At 40.8% G+C, this 22,398-nt stretch overlaps 1 protein-coding gene across 2 annotated transcripts in view; it reads left to right on the top strand.

The window, feature by feature from the left end:
- Window positions 1–22,398, top strand: part of LOC122792187 (polyadenylate-binding protein 4-like) — a 1,135,653-nt gene that overhangs the window by 710,859 nt on the left and 402,396 nt on the right. For both annotated transcript variants that reach the window (XM_044059911.1, XM_044059912.1), the window contains exon 8: window positions 7,688–7,960. In XM_044059911.1, coding sequence (XP_043915846.1) covers window positions 7,688–7,960 — 273 coding nt within the window. The remainder of the gene's footprint in view (window positions 1–7,687; window positions 7,961–22,398) is intronic.

Below are 22,398 nucleotides of genomic sequence, written 5' to 3'. Positions count from 1 at the left end.
TTTGGAGGCAAGGAGGGCCTAGTACTAGAAAATCTTATGCTGAAAAATGGAAAAGATTCTGTGCCTGGAACCATACTCAAAGGATGGCCACAGCAGTGCTCAATTTACCTCAGATTCTTCAATACTTAACTGAGATGCTTCACAGGGGCCTTTCCTTTTCCTCCATCAAAGTTCACGCCTCAGCCATTTCAGCTCATTATAACACAGAATCACCCCTCTTTTCTCACCCACTGCTCAAGCAGTTCCTCAGAAGGACCAAAAACTTAAGACCACCCAGAAGAGCCCCAACTCCAGCCTGGGACCTTAACTTTGTATTGGAAAAACTCACTCTGCCTCCTTTTGAGCCAGCTGCAAGTGCAGAGTTAAAATTACTTTCTTGGAAAACAGCTTTCCTTTTAGCAATCACTTCAGCAAGAAGGGTATCTGAATTACAGGCCCTTATGTCAGTGGAGCCTTTCATCATCTTTCATGCGGACAGGGTGTCCCTCTTGGCAATCCCTCCTTCATGCCCAAGTTAGTATCCAGTGTGGCTCTTAATTAATCCATTAATTTGCCAACCTTCTTTTCTAATCCACAGAACAAAGGGGAACGGATACTGCACTCCTTAGATGTGCAAAGACAACTTAGATTTTACTTGGACAGGACTAAACCTCATCTGAACTGCTGGTGGCATTTGCTGCAGGGGCAGAGGGGAAGGCTATTTCAAAGCAAACCATTTCCAAATGGATAGGCCATTGCATTCATTTCTGCTATAAGCACCATGGAAAACCTATCCCACAGAGGGATTAGACCACATTCAACCATGGCCGCATCTACCTCTACAGCCTTTCTCAGAGGTGTCCCTACCAGAGACATCCTAGAAGCTGCTACCTGGAGTTCTGTACATACTTTCATTACCATTTGCCAATTTTCTCTAAATCCAGAGCTGGCTTTGCCACTACAGTCTTGCAGGGCCTTATAGCTAGTCCTAATGCTATCTAAATTCCTCCTCCCATCCTTAGCTTTGGGAATCTACCCAAATGTGATGACTGCAACAGTGAAACACTAAGAACATAGTACAGTTGTGTACACTTACCATAAATGTAGATATTAGAGTGTATTCACTGTTGCAGTCCTGGTTACCCTCCCTCCAGCCCCCTAACTTCTTTTGGCTATACCTCTACGTTCCTTTACTATGCTTAAAATCTTTTTGGTGTATTTGCTTTTTTGTTGGAGGTATAACTTTGTGTGTGTATATATAGATTATATATATATATATATATATATATATATATATATATATATATATAAAATGTGTGTGTGTGTGTATTTAATTTTCTTCCCATTGGGGGGCACCTGACATCTGGGGCAAGAAAAACTGATGTAATGGCGTCTGCTGCATGCTTTATACCCCTGACTACCTGACGTCATGGAAGATGAGACAGCAACCGACGCAGGACCCAAGACTTTGATAATCAGGTCGACTGAGGGCTACTGCAAGTAGATAACCCAAATGTGATGACTGCAACAGTGAATACACTCGAACATCTACATTTATGGTAAGTGTATACAACTGTACTTTTTTTTCATTATATTTTTGCAGTGCAGCTAAACTGTCCCTCAAGAACTGTCTGGTTTTCTAGGCAGTCACTGAGGATTACAGTGAGTCAATAATTCCATATATTAGAGTTTCAGATTTCATACATGCTCTGAAAATGTACTCTGATTCAAAAAGCTGTTACCCTATTAGCTTTTTAAGTGAATTTATGTAAAGTTTAAAAACTAACCGTGTCCACAGTTTTTCATTTTGTTTGTAATTTATTAGCAAGGAAACTGAGAGGTATTCTATCTGCTGCTTGTAAAAATTGAAGCTTTCTGGCAAGTGATTGTGTATTGCAGTCACTAAAGAGTAAGCATGCAAGTTTCAGACTTCATATCCTTCAGAAGAAGTTGTAATTGATGGTCATAAGTGTGTGTGTGTCTGATAGAGATCATAGTTCTGAACTGTTATATTAGCAACTGTCTAAATATGTAAGAGCAATATTTAAAAGCTGTTCCTGATTTTGGTTCTTTAGCTCTGATTTTTGAGCTATGATGTTGGTAAATTGCGGAGGTACAATGGACTACATTGAATGGTTCTCATACCACTGAGCTGAAATGCATTTCTAGGTCATTAGTTATGTATTTGTTTATTATTTTATTGCATCGGAGGGGTACAGAATCATACAAAGAATGTGTTTGTGTAAGTACTTGCACCTGCATTCTGCAGTAGTTGCAGTGTAAAGGAAGTAATCCATTGAAGTAAACAGAACAGCAGCATCATATGAGCAGTATTATTTGGCTATGATCCTTGCTTTCTTGACTGTGTGTATTATTAAAAAGTGGACGTTGTGTACAAGTTTAATGTTAATATTTTAACAATGAATGCACATTTAATTTTAGCTTTTTTGTAGGTATGATATGCAATTTGTTGAGCTACAGCAGTGTTTCTCTGGCACTTAATGCCGATAGGGTTCGAGTCCCTTGGCCTTCATTTGTCTACTAATGAGTCTGACCAAGTCAATTCACCAGACTGTGCTCCTGGGCTGCCTCTGAAAAGGGAAACTTGCATCCAGTGGGCTGTTTTACGGGATGTTAGCAAACTGCTTTACAATGTTGTCTTTTGACTACCTGCTCCCTTAACATAGCTGGTAGTTAGTATTTCACTGTAATCAGGTATTTTTAAGTTAATGGTTTTCCAAATGCAGTTTCAATAAATGCAAGTTTCAAGAGAAGTCTGTTTTTAGTTTGAGAATTGTTTTTATTTAGCAAATAGTTGTATTTTTGCTAAAAAAAAAACTGTAGAATCGGAAATTTTTTTTTAAGCAAACTGTGATGATTGTAAAAGTAAAGAAGAAAACACTATGCATACTGACAGATTTTAAACAGTGTTTATGAGTAATTGAGGAGACACAACCAGGTAATGGGATATTGGTATGGCTGGAGTGGGGTCCATTACCCTGCCTAGGACCCCATTTTACCATAATCTAGCTCTGGATGGTGGCAGTGATCAACCAGATATTTTCGGTTTATTATGGTATGGTCGAACCGGACCCCATCGAATGATGGGATTGTCGACCCACAGTCACGAAAATGACAATGTCTTATTCTGACATTGTAATACGACTCGTCATCGACCTCCAAACGGGCTTTAACATGGGTCGAGATAGGGGTGAAATTCATACTTCGACAATGTCTGGTTCATCGCCATTTGACCTCTGGACTTCAACTGAAGTGGGTTCGACCGAACCCACTTCGACCCTACCATAGTAAACTGATATTTTCTGCAGTACTTATTGTGTTTGAAATTTGTGTAGCAATTTATACTGTAATTTATGGGAACTTGCATTTGTGGACTGGGCTTGTAAAGCTGAAACTTATTACATCAACCTCATGGCTGTAGCTGTTAAGTGTGAGTTGGGCATAACACTCAACTGTCCCTCATTTTGGTTCAGAATATTTTTCTCTCTCTCTCTCAATCCCTAGTAAAACCGGTCATTTTGTGAGGAAAGGTGGTGGATTGCACTTAATGACAGTGATTAGAGTTATGGACTTCTTTTGCTTCAGAAATGCATGTTAGTTCATATACTCTTAATTTGTCAGCTCCTCACGTTAATAGTACTAACATTTCAAAAAGTGTCCTTGAATGTTCTTGGATTTTTCCCTGATTCTGGAGGTAAGAGGCTGAGAGCCGTGGGGTTGGGGTAGGCTAGATGAAAGTAACTTGTTGATTGCTCAGTTTAAAGCAGCCACTATTATCTGGCTTTGCAGGATTGGTGTAGATTTGTGAGAAGCAAGATGGACTACTTAATTTGACACCTGATACTCACAGATAGTGTAGATTTATTTGCTGGGGCTGCCTGTGGAGAAAAATGACCAGCTGTTTATTATTTTGGTTTTGTTGGACCAGTGTGATTTATGTGAAGCAACTTGGGATATTTAAATGTGTGGCAGCAGTTTGTTTGAAGCAAAGGTAAAATCTACTCCAGTTGCAAGATTGTGATAAAAAAGGATAACCATTAGACATATGAATTGAATATAGATGTGGCTATAACTGCTCGTTGGGGGTTGTCTGGGTGAAAGTAACCGATCCTCTGGTCACTTGCTCAGTTTACAGTTATTTGTCAAAGGGCTAAAATGCATCACAAATACCCAGACCCTCAGAGCTTTTAGAGGTCTGGTGCCCTCCACAGAGCAAAGCTGTATAAGTGGATTTTAACACCGGCTTAGTTGTGGCCTGTGTTCTGAATCCCACCTAGTTTAAAATCAGCCCTGCTCAGAAGGTTACACAGAAGGTCACCATAGCTTTGTGTGGGGAGCTGGGGATTATGTCATTATTTAGTCAGCTTTTCCTCCCGTACCTCAGAGTTCACTATCTTATGTTGGGCTGGGGACATCATGGTCACTATTTTTTAGCTTTCCTCACAAACTTCAAAAGGGTGCACAGAGGTTCGCTTTGTACTGGAGAAGTGTATTGTCTAAAAGTAAGTTGGAACCGGTACTGCAACCATTTTTTTCCTATTTTCTTCACAGTCAAACTTCAGATGCATTTACATGTGGCAATCTTTTGGGAGAGGGTAAAGAAGCTTTCTGTTTATATATGCATGACAACATAAGTATTCTATTTATTTTTCAGTTTTGTCCAGGTGTGACATCAGAAGAGTTGCACATAAGATGGTTCTCTCTTGCGGATAGGGGTGAAGAAGGCATGCTGTGTGTGTATGTATGTATGTATATATATATATATATATATATATATATATATATATATATATATATATATATATATATATATATACATATACATACATATATATATAATATATACTTGACAACAGTGATTTGATGGATACACAGAAAGTGACTACCTTTTTTAAGGTGGCATAGGGAAGCAGGCATTGTTTACAGACATGATTTCTGTTATCACAAGCATTTATCTTCTTTGTTTGTTATGCACTGCAGTTTGGTTGACTTTGAGCAATAAGCTTTGGATGTAACTCATTTCTTCATTGAAATAAAAACAAGTGTGATTGAATTTCTTTCTATATGTAGGATTCTTGTTCAGGCCATCATTGAATTAAAACGTTGGTAAAAAGCTCACCTCAGAGCATCTGTAATATCATGGCTTCTGCTGCTTTATGGTCCTTAAACCCCCAGTTTAATATAATTATTACAGTGCAGTTATGGTCAGTTTGGATGTGTAGAAGGGATTTCAGGGAAAACCAAAACTGAAGAGCAAGACTGGATTTCTTCCCTTAATCACGATTGTTTTTCAGGCCATCATTGAATGAAAATGTTTGAAAAACTGTAAAATGCATCTCGGAGCATCTAAAACCCCATGGTCAGACCCCTGGATTAATACATTTATTTCTACCACAGTTATTACAGTATAGTTGTGGTAATTTATTGCATGTTGAAAGGATTCATGTGGAAAAGCAAAAGTTGAAGAAAAGATTAGTTTCTTCCCTTAGTCATGATTTTTGTTGGGTCTATATTAGATGAACAAATGCTTAAAATGTCGAGTACAACATGCTCGACAGCTTTTAAGCAAACGTTCATCTAAGCAAAACCACAAAATATCGCAACAAGGAGTTTTGAAAAGTTATAGAACGGCTGACTGCTACAATGTACTGTACACCATTACAACCTCCCCCCAAAAAAAACAAAAAAATCGACAAAATAAAGTGGGGGGGGGGCTGTTTCCCTCACAAACCCCTACATAAATGTACCAACTCAGAGATTGCACCACAGTGGAGGACTTTCATAACATTACACAGGGTGAAGGTCGAGACACCACCACAGTGGAGGACTGTAAGAATGGCGAGACGGTGAGCGTTCTGACGTCAGCCGTTGGCTTCCTCACAGCTGGCCAACTGTAACTTTTCGAAACTCCTTGTTTCGACATTCTTGAGTTTTACCTAGATGAATGTTCGCTTAAAAGTTGTCGAGCATGTCGTACTCGACATTTTAAGCATTCGTTCATCTAATAGGGAACCTTTTTGTTCAGGTCATCATTGCATGAAAAATGTGTTGTAAAAAAAAATCATAAAATGTACCTCTGAGCATCTAGAGCCCTCATGGCTTCTGAGGGCCTTGTGGCCCATACTCCCCCAGCTTAATGCATGTATTTCCATTTACATTTTAGTTATTACAGTATTATCTTATTAGGATGTGTTACAAAGATTCAGGGGGAAAAATGTTGAAAAGTAAAACTGAATTTCTTCCATTAATCATGCATTTTGTTTAGTCCATCATGGAATGTAAAGCTTGTATAAAAAATGTAAAATAAACCTCAGAAAAGCATCTAGAACCCTCGGTGGCTCCTTGCAGACTCTAATTTAATGCAGTTGTGTGCTACAAAGTTATTGAAGAGCAGTTTTACTTGCATAACATTTGTTGAATGCATGAAAATGCGTAAATGCAGGAAAAAATTAGAAGAGGGGGGAATGGGCAGCCGTGGGGGGCGGGAGTGCAACCCGTTCAGCTAGGGTGCTGGTTGACCTAAGGGTGGCCCTGCACATATTGAAGGGAAGTCCACTGGCGCTAACTTGAAAAGGCTAGCTCAGCATTATTGGCTTCCCTGGCGTTCATACTTTTGTGGTTTAACTAGTACTCCATTCAGTGCAAAAACAGCAACTGTGATTTAAGGTTGCATGGCCTGCGTGCACTGTCACTAGTAATGCTGCCATTCTGTTTGTGAAAAGGCATTTTCTGAGATTGACCCTGCTAGTTGGAACAAACTTCACAAGTCTGACGAGAATGGCCTGAACTGCTGTAGTATTGGGAAAAAAAAACTTAAGTGCCTAAAATTCTAAAAATGTCACTGCTTTAGCGATGGTGGATAATAATTCCATTTAGTTATGTTGCTGCCTGTGAGTAAATATTAGTGCTTTTTGTCAACCGTAAAATATTCCCTTTATTCTTGATCATGTGTGTTTGTAAGGCTTTACTACAAAATAGTTTTTGCTGTTTAGATTGAATTGCATCTGAGAGTTTACTTTATATAACAGTGACGAGTATTGTGATTTGCATATTCTAAACTGCTCATTGCTTTGTATGTGTCATTTCTGTGCAGTTATTCTACTTGGTGTTTCATGTGCATTGTTTTTGTGCCTCTGGCATGTGTTGTGTTTGTGTTTATAAAGGATCAATGGACTGTTCTATTTCGCCTTGTTAACAAGTACATTTCACAAAAGAAATTGCTTTTCATTTGTCTGCAGTTACTTTTGTAACATGTCTCCACAGACCTTCACTGTACATTGATTTCTCCTAGATGGGACTTCTGGTTTTCAAATGCTGGTGATTTGTTTTTATGAGAGCAGACTTGGGAGTGTTTCCAACACCTTATTTTTGTTTGTTTAATATATCCATCATTACTATTATACTCTGTGTGCAAAGGAGAATGCTGCAGTAGTGCTGTCATACTCATTGTGAAGATTTTGCTTTAGAACAACTTTAGTGATGAACTAAATACAGCATCACTGCTATATACTAGGTTAGTCATCTGTCAGAATCATATTTTTAAGTACAGATTTCATTCAGCGAAATATTTTGTATGTCCAGAATGAAATAATTAAACGTTAACGCACAATGCGAAATCAGGAAGCAGAATTCACCTAGGAGTGTATTGATATGTATTTTTTTCCTTATCCTTTCCCAACTGTTTTAGGTCATGCTAGAAGATGGCCGTAGCAAAGGATTTGGGTTTGTTTGCTTCTCATCTCCTGAAGAGGCAACAAAAGCTGTGACAGAGATGAATGGGCGTATTGTTGGATCAAAACCACTGTATGTGGCACTTGCCCAGAGGAAGGAAGAGCGGAAGGCTCACTTAACAAACCAGTATATGCAGCGCATTGCAGGGATGAGAGCATTACCTGCCAGCACCCTTATTAACCAATTCCAAACAGCTGCAGGAGGATACTTCATGCCAGCTGTCCCCCAGGTAAGTTGTATTGGGGAATGCATCAGTGAATTACAACTCCCTTTTGGAGGTTGAAGTAGTTTTGGAGATGCTGTTCTACATTGTTGAATATTGTAATTTTACTTTTATTTTCAATTGGTCTTGTTCAACAACAGTTTATGGAGCATATCCCTACATTGTTCATGTTTATTTCCAGATATGCATTCATAAGGGCATATGACGTTTTCCAACAAACAGCAGTCATTTTTCTTTCGTAGCATGTGAATGGGCTATTAAGCCATACACACTGAGCAGAGTGGATAAGTTGTTGACCGCAGCTGTTAGCTGAGATATATAAGTATCCTGTTTTTTTTCGATTATTTATACAGATTATTGTTTTTAACAATTTATAGCACTTTTATTGTCTGCTTTTTAGTCTTCGAGTGTATTTTATTGCTATTAACTAATCTGCACAAGTAACTGATTTTTCTGCAGTTAAAAGCATTCTGTATCTTTACAAATCTTTATCTGTTTGTGCTTTCTCTAGTGCCACTGTCTGTAGGCTATTGTCCCCACCCTCCATCCCAGTTGGTGTCTTGCTCTTATACTTGGTGGCTTTGCAGTTGCCCACCCGTACTGTAAATCTGATCTGTGACACTCCTCCCAGTCTAGTGTCATTAGCTCATTGCCTTAATATTGCTACAACTCAAGTGCTCTAGGTTGCACTGCATCTGAAGTGTTTGTGTGTTTTAACTGCTTTTCTGTATATATAGACTTCTCTGTTTAACTAAATAAGTTCTGCAAAGTGGTTTTATTGCATTCATGCCTGTATTTCTGAGTTTTTTGCACTTTTAAAGTTTGCTTTTGCTTAGTTTAACTGGTAGACTACACACTCAAGTGCGCTAGCCAAATTAAAGCATTTACTGTGTTTCTGTACCTAATTTCTGCTACTTTGTAAAAAAAAAAAAAAAAAAAAAATCCTCGTTTCCCGCTTTTACTGAACTAGAATAGTCCAGTCTTCAGGTATTGCTGATCTCTGGGCTGTGTCATAGTTCCTGTGTTGCCCATATCCTTATTTGGATAGGAGGATGCTTCTTTGTTCACCAGTGAGAGTGGGGAGCTCTGAGCAGCCTATCTGTCCCTTGAGGAGTGGTTCCAGCCCAGTGACCTGTAGCTTATTGGCCGTTTTGGGCCATTTCCTATCTCTTTCTAACCCCCTGCTTTAAAGCCAGCTTTAGTGCGCTTTTGCGCTTGTAATTTAAAAGTTTGTCCTGTTTGTTGCATTTACCTGTTGAGGCTACACACTCAAGTGCGCTAGCCTGTGTTACATATTTATTGCATTTTTCTGCTGTTTATTGCAAAAAAGAAAAAAAAAAATTATCCTGGTTTCCCATCTTTCCTGACCTAGAGTAGTCCAAATACAGGCATTGCTGTATTCTGGACTTTTGGAAAGTTCCTGTGTTGCCCATTTCCTTTCTTGGATAAAGGGAGGCTTCTTTGTTCACCAGTGGCAGTGGGGAGCTTGGAGCAGCCTATCTATCCCTGGAGGAGTGCTCCCAGCACAAAAATCTGTTAGTCTATTGGCCGTTTTGGGCCAATTTTTAGCTCATTCAAATCCCCCTGTATAAAACCCACTTTGGCTCGTTTTTTGCGCTTGTTACTACTCAGCCAAGCTCCTTGTGGTCCTGCCGAGTGGTGCTAGCAGCAGAGAGGCTTAAAGAGCGACTGCTAACCTGATAAAAGTGTTTGTTTTCCTGCTACTACCTGGGCGACTGTCCGATCTAGCTAAACTGCAAGTATTTCTGCTTCTTGAACTGTTTTAAACTGGTTAAAGTTGTTTTTGCACCTGCACTTTTAAAGTTTGTCCTGTTTGTTGCTTTCACCTGTTGAGGCTACACACTCAAGTGCGCTAGCCTGTGTTACATATTTATTGCATTTTCCTGCTGTTTGTTGCAAAAAAAAAATAAAAAAATTATCCTTGTTTCCCGTCTTTCCTGACCTAGAGTAGTCCAAATACAGGCTGCTGTATTCTGGACTTTTGGAAAGTTCCTGTGTTGCCCATTTCCTTCCTTGGATAAAGGGAGGCTTCTTTGTTCACCAGTGGCAGTGGGGAGCTTGGAGCAGCCTATCTATCCCTGGAGGAGTGTTCCCAGCACAAGAATCTGGTAGTCTATTGGCCGTTTTGGGCCAATTTCTAGCTCTTTCAAGTCCCCCTGTATAAAACCCGCTTTGGCACGATTTTGCACATAGCACAGCATCGGGCAGCACCGCTTAATTGGGTTTAAACCATTCTCGGCTCCACAAAGTCTGCTCTTCACTTTTTCCCTTAGAACTGATCTAGTTCTCATAATAAACACCCTATTCCCACTCTAAAGCCTGGCGCTTGCTCACTAAAGCAATTATACAAGTCAGCACTAAAAAATTAAAAGCACTACACCCTCACAAACTCCCCTTGAGTACTTTGTTCCCCATTGGCCCTTTTTTTCAATTATAAAGGAATTCCCAATACTGTTCTAGCATGTCCAAAGGTCATTTGTCAATCTCCTCTCCTGTCCAGCTGGTGAATCTGGGAATCTTGAGACAATGTTACAACTGCTTCATGTACACAGACAACCCTCTCCTCCTCCCAACAAATTCCAACACATGTGAGAGATGCAACCATATAGCCAAACTGGAGGCTAAGCTCTCTCAACTCAGGACTGGCATAACCAGTCAGGAGGAGAAGGAAACCACACTCACTACAATTCCAGTCTCACATAGACCTACCACGACAGCAAACCAAACACATAAACACACAAAAACATACTCGGAGGCTCTAAATAAAAATCTGCCTAAGCAGCAGAGACCTCCAAAGCAGACACCCAAGCAACCGCTACCCCAAAACAAAACACGTGCAACACATAGCTCACAAAGCCAGTGTGCCGAACAGTCACAGCCCTTAAGGCTAAACAACACACCTGATACACTTGTAATAGGTGACTCTATCATCAGGCACACTGACGTCCCGCTCACCGGGCTGAACAAGGAGAAGGTCACGTTGAGCTGCCTGTCGGGCACTAGGATCCGCCACATAACACAAGCACCCAGGTCACTCCAAGGCAAGTACAAATATGACTCAGTCATTGTCCATGCTGGTGTGAATGACCTGAGACGTACCTCCCTGGACTACATGAAAAGAGACCTAGAGGAGCTCTCTGAGCATGTAGCCCAGGCCAGTATGACCCTGACCTTGAGTAGCATCTTACCCTCACCAAGAATGATGCCACAATATGAAGACAAGATGATCAATTTCAACAATTGGCTTAAGTATTGGTGTCATTCAAAGGGGATCCAATGCCTGTCAGCCTGGGATGACATGCTCGACAAGCCACGATGCTTCGCTAGGGACAGCTTGCACCTGTCACCCCTGGGCTTTTGGATATTGGCAAAGGCTCTTGCCACCCCCATAGTGCCTTTTTTAGGCAAGGCTCAAAAGACAAACCCACCTCCACAGGTATCACAAAGGATAAGAAACTAAGAGTAATGCTACTCAACGCCAGAAGTCTAAACCTCAAGATGCACGCACTTGAAACTCTCCTTAGCATGGAGAACATCGATATCTGTGCAGTAACAAAAACCTGGTTCAAGGCTCCTGAGAGCACCCCAGCACTACCAGGTTATACCTCATACCATGCTTTTTGGCCCCAAAACTTGGACCGAACCACAAAAGGAGGGGGGAGTATCAATATTCGTCAAAGATACCCACACCTCCAGGTTGGTGGCACAGCACGAAGCATCAGAGACTATCCATGTGCAACTAACAGTGGGTAAAACTGCCTTCCAGTTTATAGCCTGCTACAGACCACCCTCCCAAACCCAGGAACCCCACTCGGCCTTCCTGAGAACACTGGAAAATATGAAGGTCTCTCCAAACACCATTATATTGGGCGACTTCAACTACCCTAACATAGACTGGGAGCATTACTCTAGCTCCAACACTCTAGCCCAAAGGTTCCTAGAATTTGTAAACTGAAATGCTATGGAACAACTTGTTGCCACTCCCACAAGAGGGGAAAACATACTGGACCTGATCATCACCAACATGGGGACTCTATGCTCCAGACCAGAAGTGTATCCCTCACTGGTAAGATCAGACCATAAACTAATCTCACTAGATATTCACATCCCGACCCCAGCCCCTGCCCAGAAAACCACAGTGAAAAACTTCTCTAAAGCAAATTTCACACTCCTCAAAACTGAGGTGGAATCCTTCAAAGCCCCCGGGCCTGTGGAAAATACGGCCCAGACCGCAGAATCCTTTTTAAACGCATTCTATGAACACCTTCAGGAATGCATGGATCATGCAATCCCATATAAAACCAAGACCCAATCCTCCAAAGTTAGGCGTCCTGTCTGGTGGACCCCAGCCATAAACAAACTATACAATAGAAGGAGGAAGCTACTACATGATAGAGCAAAATCCCAAAAAGGGAAGGCATCTCTGATCAGTATTAGCAAAAAACTATGGGCACTCATAAAATCGTCTAAGGCCAGCTTCGAGAGAGAAATTGCACAGGACACTAAGGATAATCACAAGGCTTTCTTTAGTTATGTTAGGAACCTGGGTGGGAATTCCCAGGTATGCTCAGAATTAGTCCAAAATGACAAAAAATACACCAAACCCCACAGACATTGCCAACATCCTAGCTGACAGGTTCAGCGCAAACTTCACACCTCCTTCCCCACCAAAAGGGCAAATATCTATCCCAGCAGAGTACTGCCCCCCTGACATCTCAGATGCCCAGGTAAGAGCCACCCTCTCCAAAGCAAGAAACACAGCATTAATGGGACCAGACGGTGTCCCGGGCTGCGTCCTACATGAACTCCAAGAAGAACTAAACCCAAACATAAAACTACTGTTCAATCTCAGCCTTACTACAGGATATGTACCCAAAGAGTGGCGTACAGCAACAGTGGTCCCTCTCCACAAAGGTGGTGCCTCAACGGATCCTGAAACTATCGCCCCATAAGCTTGACTAGCTTGGTCTGCAAAGCTATGGAAAGGATCATCATGGACCTCATAAATAAAGATATTGGGGATCTACAGACACTGGATCCTACCCAGTTCGGCTTTGTTAAGGGCAGATCCTGCCTCTTAAATCTGGTTGATTTCTTTGAAACAGTCACCAAGGCCATTGTGAGGGAAGGTGGTCCACACAGCCTACCTGGACCTTGCAAAAGCCTTCGATACAATACCCCACTCGGGCATTATAGATAAGCTCACCAGCTTAAATATAAACCCCTATGTCACTAGATGGGTTGCAAACTGGCTCAAGAACAGAACCCACATGGTTAGAATTGCTGGAGCCATGTCAGACTCCAAACCAGTTACAAGTGGCGTCCCACAAGGCTCAGTCTTGGGACCTCTCTTGTTCGGTATATATTTCTCGGAGGTACAGGCTAACACGGAAGGACTGTGGCTGACCAAGTTCGCAGATGACTGCAAACTGGGCGCCATAATAGACTCTCCAGCCGACACAAGCATCCTACAAAAGGGCCTCATAGAAACAGACAACTGGTGCCAGAGTCATGGCCTCAAGCTAAATGCCAAAAAGTGCATAGTCATCCCCTTTGGCAAAAACAAAGTGCCCACAAATTACCACATAGGTGGTAATCCATTAAGTACGGAAGAAGTAATTAGGGACCTGGGGACCCAAGTTGATAGCAATCTCTCATTTGACAACCACGTGGCCAAAGTGGTTAGAAAAACATTTTATATAGCCCACCTAATCATGAAGGGATTCACATCTAGATCAGGGGAGGTCATCGTGCCTCTTTACTCATCCCTCATCAGACCCATAATTGAGTACAATGCCCCTTTTGGGAAGTACCTTACCAGACACCTGCAGCAACTGGAAAGACCCCAAAAGTACCTCACCAAGAGGATCAAAGGGCTCAAACAGATGCCATATGCTGCCCGGTTAAAGAAACTCCAGCTCTACTCAGTGGCATACCGCCTGCTCAGAGGCGATCTGTGCCTGACGTATAAAGCCATGTCCAACCCGGAATTAATGGACATGCTGCACCTCAGAAAATCCAAATTCCATCAAGCTACGCGCTCGAGAGACTTGAACCTCAGCACTGAAATAAATATGACATGCTGGAGGGACAGATTCATAACCCAGAGGCTCCCTTCACTCTGGAATAAAATCCCAGTCCAGGTTAGGCAGAGTCCCTCATTGACTCTCTTCAAGAGGAATCTTGATGAGTGGATGGGAGATAGTAGGTTTGCACTTCTGTGTCACTGTTAGACAGAGGCACAGTTATACTAACCTCGAAAAAGGGCATAGCAAAATTCATTTAAAATGGGTGGCGAAAGCCAAACACACTCTGGCTAGGCTTATGAATGCCCTAGGGCAGATAGCCTAGTATGAACCTATGAACCTATGAATAACGGTTTGTCTTGGTCTTATGTCAATGTTAATAAATGTTGCAGGCAATCTTATTCATTCTTTTTTCCTAGATACAGTAGATTTTGTATGATTGTTCTAATAAACTAAACTATCAGTCCTTCAAATAGTCAGGTAATAAGGTGTCAGTATTGTAAGATCATAGGAAATACAAGACAGTTGCATCATAAGACTTATTACTCTTTTGCTGTACCCCCTCTCAAGAAGGGTAAAGCAAGTTAGCCTTGTAGTAGATTTATGGGTACCATCCAGTCATCCAAGTTTAATTTGAAGGATGCTAGGTCATCACATTGTTTAGCTTTCAAAGAAGTGACTTACAGGGGTGGGTTAAGCTTTGTGTAATAAATTTCTCCCCAACATGTTTTTTCTTTGTGCTGGTGGGGATTCTGTTTGATTTACGCAGATACACGAGGACAGGATCCCTAACAGTGTGGAATGCAAGGTGAAGATCACCTTGTAAGATCCTATAAGAAAAGTGTTAGCACTTCACACCTTACCTGGTAACTCTGGGACTTTAAGTTAACAATCTTCTTGGTTAAGAACCTCTAGAGCCTTTCCATTTGCTAAATATGCCTAGAAATGTGCATCTCACAGGAGGTGGTATATTCAACAGTTGGTCTAATTAAGGCTGTATACTGAGGTATGCCAACTGTTGCCCTTGACAGTATCTCTTTAGATGTTAATTGTGCTTAACAGAACGCTTTCCTGACTACTGCAGCTACATAGTGGATGAAGGAGAGGGAATTATCAAGACAGGTTCCAAAATCCCTCTCTAGATTATTATTTTGGACTGAGGTATAGGTGAGGTATGTTGAATTTGAGAACTGTTTACCAAATGTGGCAGTTACTACACTATTCCCATTTAATTTTAGCCCTTTTTGTACACCACATGTTTGTGAGTTGATTCCTGCTTTAATAAATGATTATCAGAGGGAGATTTGACAGCAGTTCCCAGTTTGCAGTCCTGTCTGTATACTTAGTTAACTTAAGGTCCTCTCTTTCCTAGTCTTAAGATTGGAGAGGTAGATACTGGAAATGAGGGGTCCCTGTACTGAGCCCTTGGGCACACCTATAGATGTTCATCCTTCCCACTGCCTCAGTAACCCTTAGTATATATGGGTTGTTTCCTACCTACCTAGGAAGTAACAACGAGACAGCTTCAAAAAGCTCTTGGTCTCCCACCACACTCCTTCACTCTGACTGCTGATTGGCTAATCCCAAGGAAAGAAATTAGCAGCTGGAGTTGAGCTTTTTTCAGTACTTTCTTGCCAACTCAAAAAGAAGCACTCTTGGGCTTCACAGGAGCAGTAGTCAGCTGATTTCTTCTCAGCTATCTGTTATACTATACTTTCAATTTTAAATGTGCTACTACTTTCTCCATTCATTAACTGCCCACCTTACATAAAGACTTATTATCTAACTGTTTAGATGTTGAATTTCTGAGTGCTTATTGACAAAATTGTCTTTATGTAAATTGTTTAGTTTAACCTAACCTGCAAAGGGCTAACAACCATGTCTAATTGTTTAACTTACTAGAGGTATTCTGTTCTATTCTTCTGTAAATGCTAAAGGCTTCTATTGAAATATTTGTTTATTTTGTAACATGTAATTTGCAATATCTTGGAGCTTTTCTCCCCGGGCCTCCACTGAAAAGGGCTCTTTATGATCCAGTGGACCTCCCCGGTCATCAAACTTAAATAAATAAGAGCTTTGTTTCTAGCAGATACGTTCTCATTTGGGGACCCCCCCTACTCTCAGAAATTATTACCCTTTTAAGAAAAATAAGATTTAATGTATTTTAGCTGTATTTTCCCTTTATGCATCCTGGTATTTTTTCACAGTATTTGTGAGTTTCCTGTCAGGGACTGCTATTTTTAGGTTAGTGGTGTTAAGGTATTTAGGGCTAATTTTGTCAAAAATTATGTAAGTTTGTGGGACAGAAAATTTTACAGAAGAACGGTCAGGAGTTCCTGTGTCAGTGTAATGCTTAGTCTCACTTTGTGACAACCTACCTATGGTATTGATTTTTAGCAGTGTGTGTGCATGTGTTTAAACAGTACTGACAGGGGATTTCTGTTCTTCTTTTACTTTTTCTAAGTTAAGGAACTGGAGAAAATGTTGAGTGGAAGTGTGCTGTTTTTGACTAACTTTCTGACCGATTTATTTCTGCTATGCTTACTGCTTTTGGTGCTTCTTGTCAGATTACAGCATGGATATTCATTCTGGTCCATCTGGCTCTTCTCTTGCAGTACCTAAAAAGAAAGAAATCAGTTACCAAGGAGTCCTCACCATTGTCGTGGACTGTCTACACCTTAGCCGATATCAGGTGAACCTGCAGTGGCCATTGGTTGTTCCTCAGACCACTGGCTTACCCTACCAGCTTTCCTCTGTTGTAGTCCCTTTGGCCAGCATGAACTGGGGGACAGCCATGTCCTCTTTGGCTGTTCCAGCGTTCAGTATGGGCATGGGAGGACCATTTTCTGTTGGTCTGGGGACCACTTAAGAGATTCTTCTTGGTAACAGGGGCAAGAGGCCATTAGACTGGGCAGACTGCCCTCCTCAAGTCAGTTTTCTACTGCTGGAACTCCTATTAAGAAAAAAAAAACTTAAACATTGTTCTTTAGATGAAGTTATTACTGTTAACAAAGAAGAATTCCTTACCTTGGCTAGACAAGCAGTAAATCCTAGTACACAGAAGCCTTTACAGATGGTTATCTCCTGTAAAGTTATTCTTGAGAAAACAAGGTCTTGATTCTGTCTTTGACAGAGATGAGGCTTCTCTTGCAGATTTACAGGCCCAAGTTTGATTGTGAGGAAAATTTTAATTGTTATCCTCCTGTGGAAGAATTTTCTTTTAATCAGACTTTTTCCAGGCTGAATTAGGTATTTTAATGGAAACAAATAGATGTTACCTCTGAACTGAGGAGATATTATAATACGTTATAAATGGATATACCTCATTCCACTGCCAGCCTTGGAGATGCGTTGAATGCTGACTGCACTCATCCATTAGTCCCTAAAACAGCAGATAATCTGTAAAAGGTACTTGGTTTAGTATGTTTCTTTTTTCTCGCCTTAGATCAGACCCAGCTGCCATTTCAGCTGTCTCATGCTGGCAACCATCTGATCCTCTGTACAAACCCTTCATCTGGTGACAAAGAACATAAAATGTTGGACCATATAGATAAGAGAATGATTTTTTTCTTCCACTTTAACCTTTAGAATTACCAGGTAGGTATGTGGAAATTTATGCTTTGTCATACAAGCAGTCTGAGGGAATCGGCTTCCATCTTCTTTTTTCAGGTAGCTAAGCATGCTTTAGAGTGTGTGTATGACTGCACCGTTAGTGTGTCTAGCCCACTGTTAACTGCTACATTGTTAAGATATGCTTGGGTATATAACCAAATGTTTGCTGATCAAGTAAAATCTGAAGTCTTGGATTCAGTGTACTTACTATGACAACGCTGAATTGGATTCAGGTCCAGAGGCAGAACGGTGACAAATTCGAAGTACAAATCTCATCCTTATCTCAACCCCTGTTAAAGCCCGTTCCGAGAGTGGATTCAAGACGTACTTCGACAATGTCGGAATTCGACATTGTCACTTTCACAGACTTGGGTCAATGATATAATTCGACCAAGTCCACTTCAACGTTGTCATAGTAAACCCTTGGATTCAGTGTTAGATAAGGAGGTATTTGGCTTTTCTGCTACCCAGGTTGAGAAATAGTATGATGAAAGATGGAAATTGATTCATGGTGTTTCTAGGATTTTTCATGTTCCCCACTACAAATCTTATAGGCCTCCGTCTTACACAAAGTGCCAGATAAATGAAACCAGTCTTTTTCTGGCAAATGAAATGCAAAAATAAGATGGTTGAAGGGTAACAACATCAAATGGGTCTTTTCAAAAAAGGGATTACAGTATGACTATACTAGCATCTTTTACCCTTTACCTCAGCCAATATCTCTCTAAATCTGTCCCAAAAACTGTCCCTCAACATTTTTCTTTGGCCGAAGATTGTTTTGGACTCATGGGTGTTTAAAGTAATGCAGGAGGGTTACAGATGGCACTGGATGCAAAAGCCTACTTTCAGTGGAATTTCTTCCCACCCTCTCAACCAAACAGAATTTTTTTCCCTCCGGTCCTTTTATCTTTGTACACCCAGAGTCTTTAAGTCGAAGGGCAAAGGCTTCTAGTCCAGAATGTTTCTGGATGTTGGTACCTAAGAAAGAGGCCTGTTGGAGACCAATAGTAGAGCTTTCATTTCTAAATCTGTACATGAACGTTCCAAAGTTCAAAATGTCTTTACACAATCTATTACCGCTCCGCCAATGAGTTACTTGGTAATTCTGGACCTAAAAGATATTACCATAACCATAGGCTTCAGGACATTTTTACGGTTCTGTGTTTCTGGGTCACATTATTAGTACACTTTGGTTTACCTACAGCTCCAGTGGTATTCACAAAGTATCTAGAACTAGTCCTAGCTGATTAGACAGAATGGCATTCACATATTCCTTTACTTAAACAACTTGCTTATCTTTGCAGAGTCTTTATCCAAATGTCAAGAGTCATTAACATGGGTCATGCCGCTTTTGCCCAATCTGGGCTTTCTAGCTAAATGTGGAACAATCTTCCTTCACTCTGTCTCATAAGGTTGTGTTTCAGGAGTGCCTTATAGAGTTTTCCCTTCAAAGGGCATTTTTAACATACAAGGTGGGTCATTATCTTGAATTTTTTTCTGAGCTTCTCAAATCAGTCTTGGACTAATGCAAGAACATTTCTCTGGATTCTAGGGTTCACGGTTTCCATGATTCCCATGGTTCCTGTAGCCAGATAACACATGAAAAAGATACAGTGATTTGTAACAAAACACATGGACCCAGCAATTGCATTCTTTACAGTATCAAATCCCATTTCAGGGCTTTACAAAAAGGGAACTGCATTGGTGGGGAGAACAAATTTGACTGAACCCAGGTCTCTCCTCCTCTCCTCAGATCTCAAACCAATCTGTAACCACAGCTGGTCAGATTTTGTTTGGAGAGCAGCTTCCAGAGGAGCAAATGTACAAGCCTGCGGAATCTGTCAGACAGAACAAAGCACTCAAGTTAAACAAGATGTTGGCTGTGCCCCATGACTTGAAGTCTCCATCACTTTTAGTGCCCGCAACCTCTTAAAGTGATTACAGATGATATCAGAGTCATGGTATATAAACAAGCAGGGAGGTACAAGGTCATACCTCCTATGCAGGCTGGCAATGATAACTGGAGGAGTTGGCTCTTCAGCATTCCTTAACTCCAATCATTTTAATCTCCATCAGAGCAAAACATGCTAGCAGACAAGCTGCACAAGACTAGGTCAGACTCTTATGAATGAAAATTGAATAAGGGGGTCTTCGACGATTTAATCCATTTGCGGGGAACACCTCAAATCGATCTGTTTTCAGCCTTTCAAAACAGACATCTCTACAAGTTTTGTTCCAGGGATTCTTGTTAGCAAGCCTGATAAATAGATGCATTTTAATTCCCTTGGAAGGGAATTTTCCTTTACGAGTTTCATCCTTTCCACTGATTTCCTAGGGTAAATTCTGAAGATTCAAAAGGATACCCCAAAAACATTGTGCTGACCCTTTTTGGTCCAGGCAACAATTTCACCCTTCTTATGCAACTGGCCAAGAGCAGTTACTGCAGACTTCCTCACAGACTGTGTCTACTCATATAAAACAATGGAGATTTTGATACACATCAATGTTAAGCAACTTCAACTGACTGCCTGGGTGATTCAGTTTTAATACCTTTTAGACACTTGTTTCATGAGGACGTGCAGCAGGTACTAAAGGAGGCAAGAAAGCCTGCTATGAAGTCTTGTATTGGAAAGTGGAAGTGATTTTTTAGTTGTCTTAACCAATAACCATGGGCCCATCAGGAATATTGTACCACTGGTGCTCAAATATTTGAGAGAGTTGCTTTTCTCTGGCCTCTGTTATTCCTCTATAAAGATTTATCTTGTGGCTTTGTCAACATGTTTGCTCATGGATCTTCCTCACTCTTCTCTATTTCTGTTGTGAAAAAGTTTCTGAAAGGTGTTTACACCTGCGACAACCTCATAAACAGATTGCTGCTCCTTGGGATCTCAAGTATATGCTGAAGAAGTTGATTGTCACCTTTTGAATCTGTCCATCAAGGGGATGTAAGGCCATTGGCTTGGAAAACTGTACTTATTATGGCTCTGATTTCTTTAAGAATATCATATGAGTTGCGAACTGTTATGGTGGTGAACCCTGTCTAATTTTCTACAGTGATTGGGTCTCTAAGAATAAAGCCCTCATCCATGCCCAAATTGGATTACTTTGAATAAAGGCATCAATCTCCCAGTTTTCTACCAAGAACCTAAAAAGCAGGGGGAGAGGATTCTTCATACTCTGAACATGCGTAAGTAGCTAAAGCTGGTCAGCTGTTTATTTCTTATAATGGGACAAATAAGGATACCATGTGACTTAACAGACACTTTTCAGGTGGTTGACCTCTGCTATTGTCTTCCATGGTGAATCCATTCCAGGCAGTATCAAGGGACATTCTATTAGAACCTTGTCTTCAATGGCATACTGAAAAGGGGAGGACTCTAGAAACAATTAGTGGCAGCTACATGGTCCTCTGTACATACTTTTACAAATAATTACAAACTGGATTCCTTTTCTAGGTCTGGGTCAGACTTTGCTAGGACCATTTTCCAGGGGTACCTGGATCCATATTTTTATTCCTTCCAGGTAGAATAGGCTTCATTAACAATCCATATACCCCAAGGGCTACTGCAGCAGTGGGAGTGATGATCATAGTGCAGTTATCTAAGTTGCACTTACCTGTAACAGTAGATGTTTAAATTCTTCACTTATGTAGTAGCCACACCCACCCTCTACCCCCTAGTCTTATATATAGGTGCAGTTGGGATACAAAGTAAGGTTGTGTTTGTTTCTGCTTTATATGTTTTTTTGTTGTTATTAACTAGTTGCTTCAGATTGTTAAGCTCCACATTCATTTTAAGGGCAAGAAAGTTTTTATCTGATTTCCCACCTTTGGATTAGCTAGTCAGTAGTCAGAGTGAAGATGTGGCGATGTGTGTGGGGTGGGGTGGGGGGGTTCAGAGCTTTTTGAAGCCATCTGGTTGCTGCTTCCTAGGCAGGAAACAACCCATATAGCCTAAGGGCTTCAGCAGCAGTGTGGAATTTGAACATCTAATGTTAATAGGCAAGTGCAACTTACACAACTGTAGTTTACATTCAGACTTTCCAAGTAGACTCCTGCCACCTTAACTGTGGGTTCTGTCTGTCAAACAATTGGCTGTTTACCTCATCACGTATGGGTCTGTTTTTAAGATAATTGGCTTATCAGCAATGCCAGTGTGCAGTATATTCTGAATGTCTTCGCCGGATCCAAATAAGCTGTATGAACAGAATAACCACCGTCTACAGCCTGTGTGATCATTTCGAAGAAGTAAACTTTGTAGGCAGGATCTTCCTTTGCCAAAGCCAAACTGATATAGTTTTTGATATTGTAGTTTGAGGGCAGATATTTGCAAAGCCATAGAAAGCATCATTTGCCTAGTCAGGCTAATGAATCTGCAGGTTCTTGGGACTGTGATATGGTTGTCTTTGTGTAAGGGCATCACTACTGCAGTTCACCACACTTAGGGAAAATTATCAGGCCACATGTTAGTCGTAGTAATTTGGTCTTAGACAGCACCTTAAGTCATGCTCCTTCGTCATATTAGGAGGTTCTGGAATTTGGGAATTTCTACAATTAAGGTAGTTTCAGATTTGAAGTCTTCACTAAATTTGCTGCTGGGTCTTGAGTAGGTCATTCCATTTTGTATAAATTCAGAAGACTGCTGGGTGTTATTTCCTAATTTCCTAATAAAAATAAAAGAGGACTTATCTTTGGCTTCTGAAGCTAATTTGTTTGATTTGTCCTACTAGCCGTATAGTAGCTTTTTGTTCCTTACAGGTATTCTTAATGCAGTTGTTAATATGAGT

Source organism: Protopterus annectens, chromosome 1.part2, assembly GCF_019279795.1.
Source record: "Protopterus annectens isolate FY-2018-M chromosome 1.part2, PAN1.0, whole genome shotgun sequence".
In the NCBI taxonomy this organism is placed as follows: Eukaryota; Metazoa; Chordata; order Ceratodontiformes; family Protopteridae; genus Protopterus; species Protopterus annectens.
Note: the sequence above shows the minus strand (reverse complement) of the source record. Positions and strands in the feature narration are given on the sequence as shown.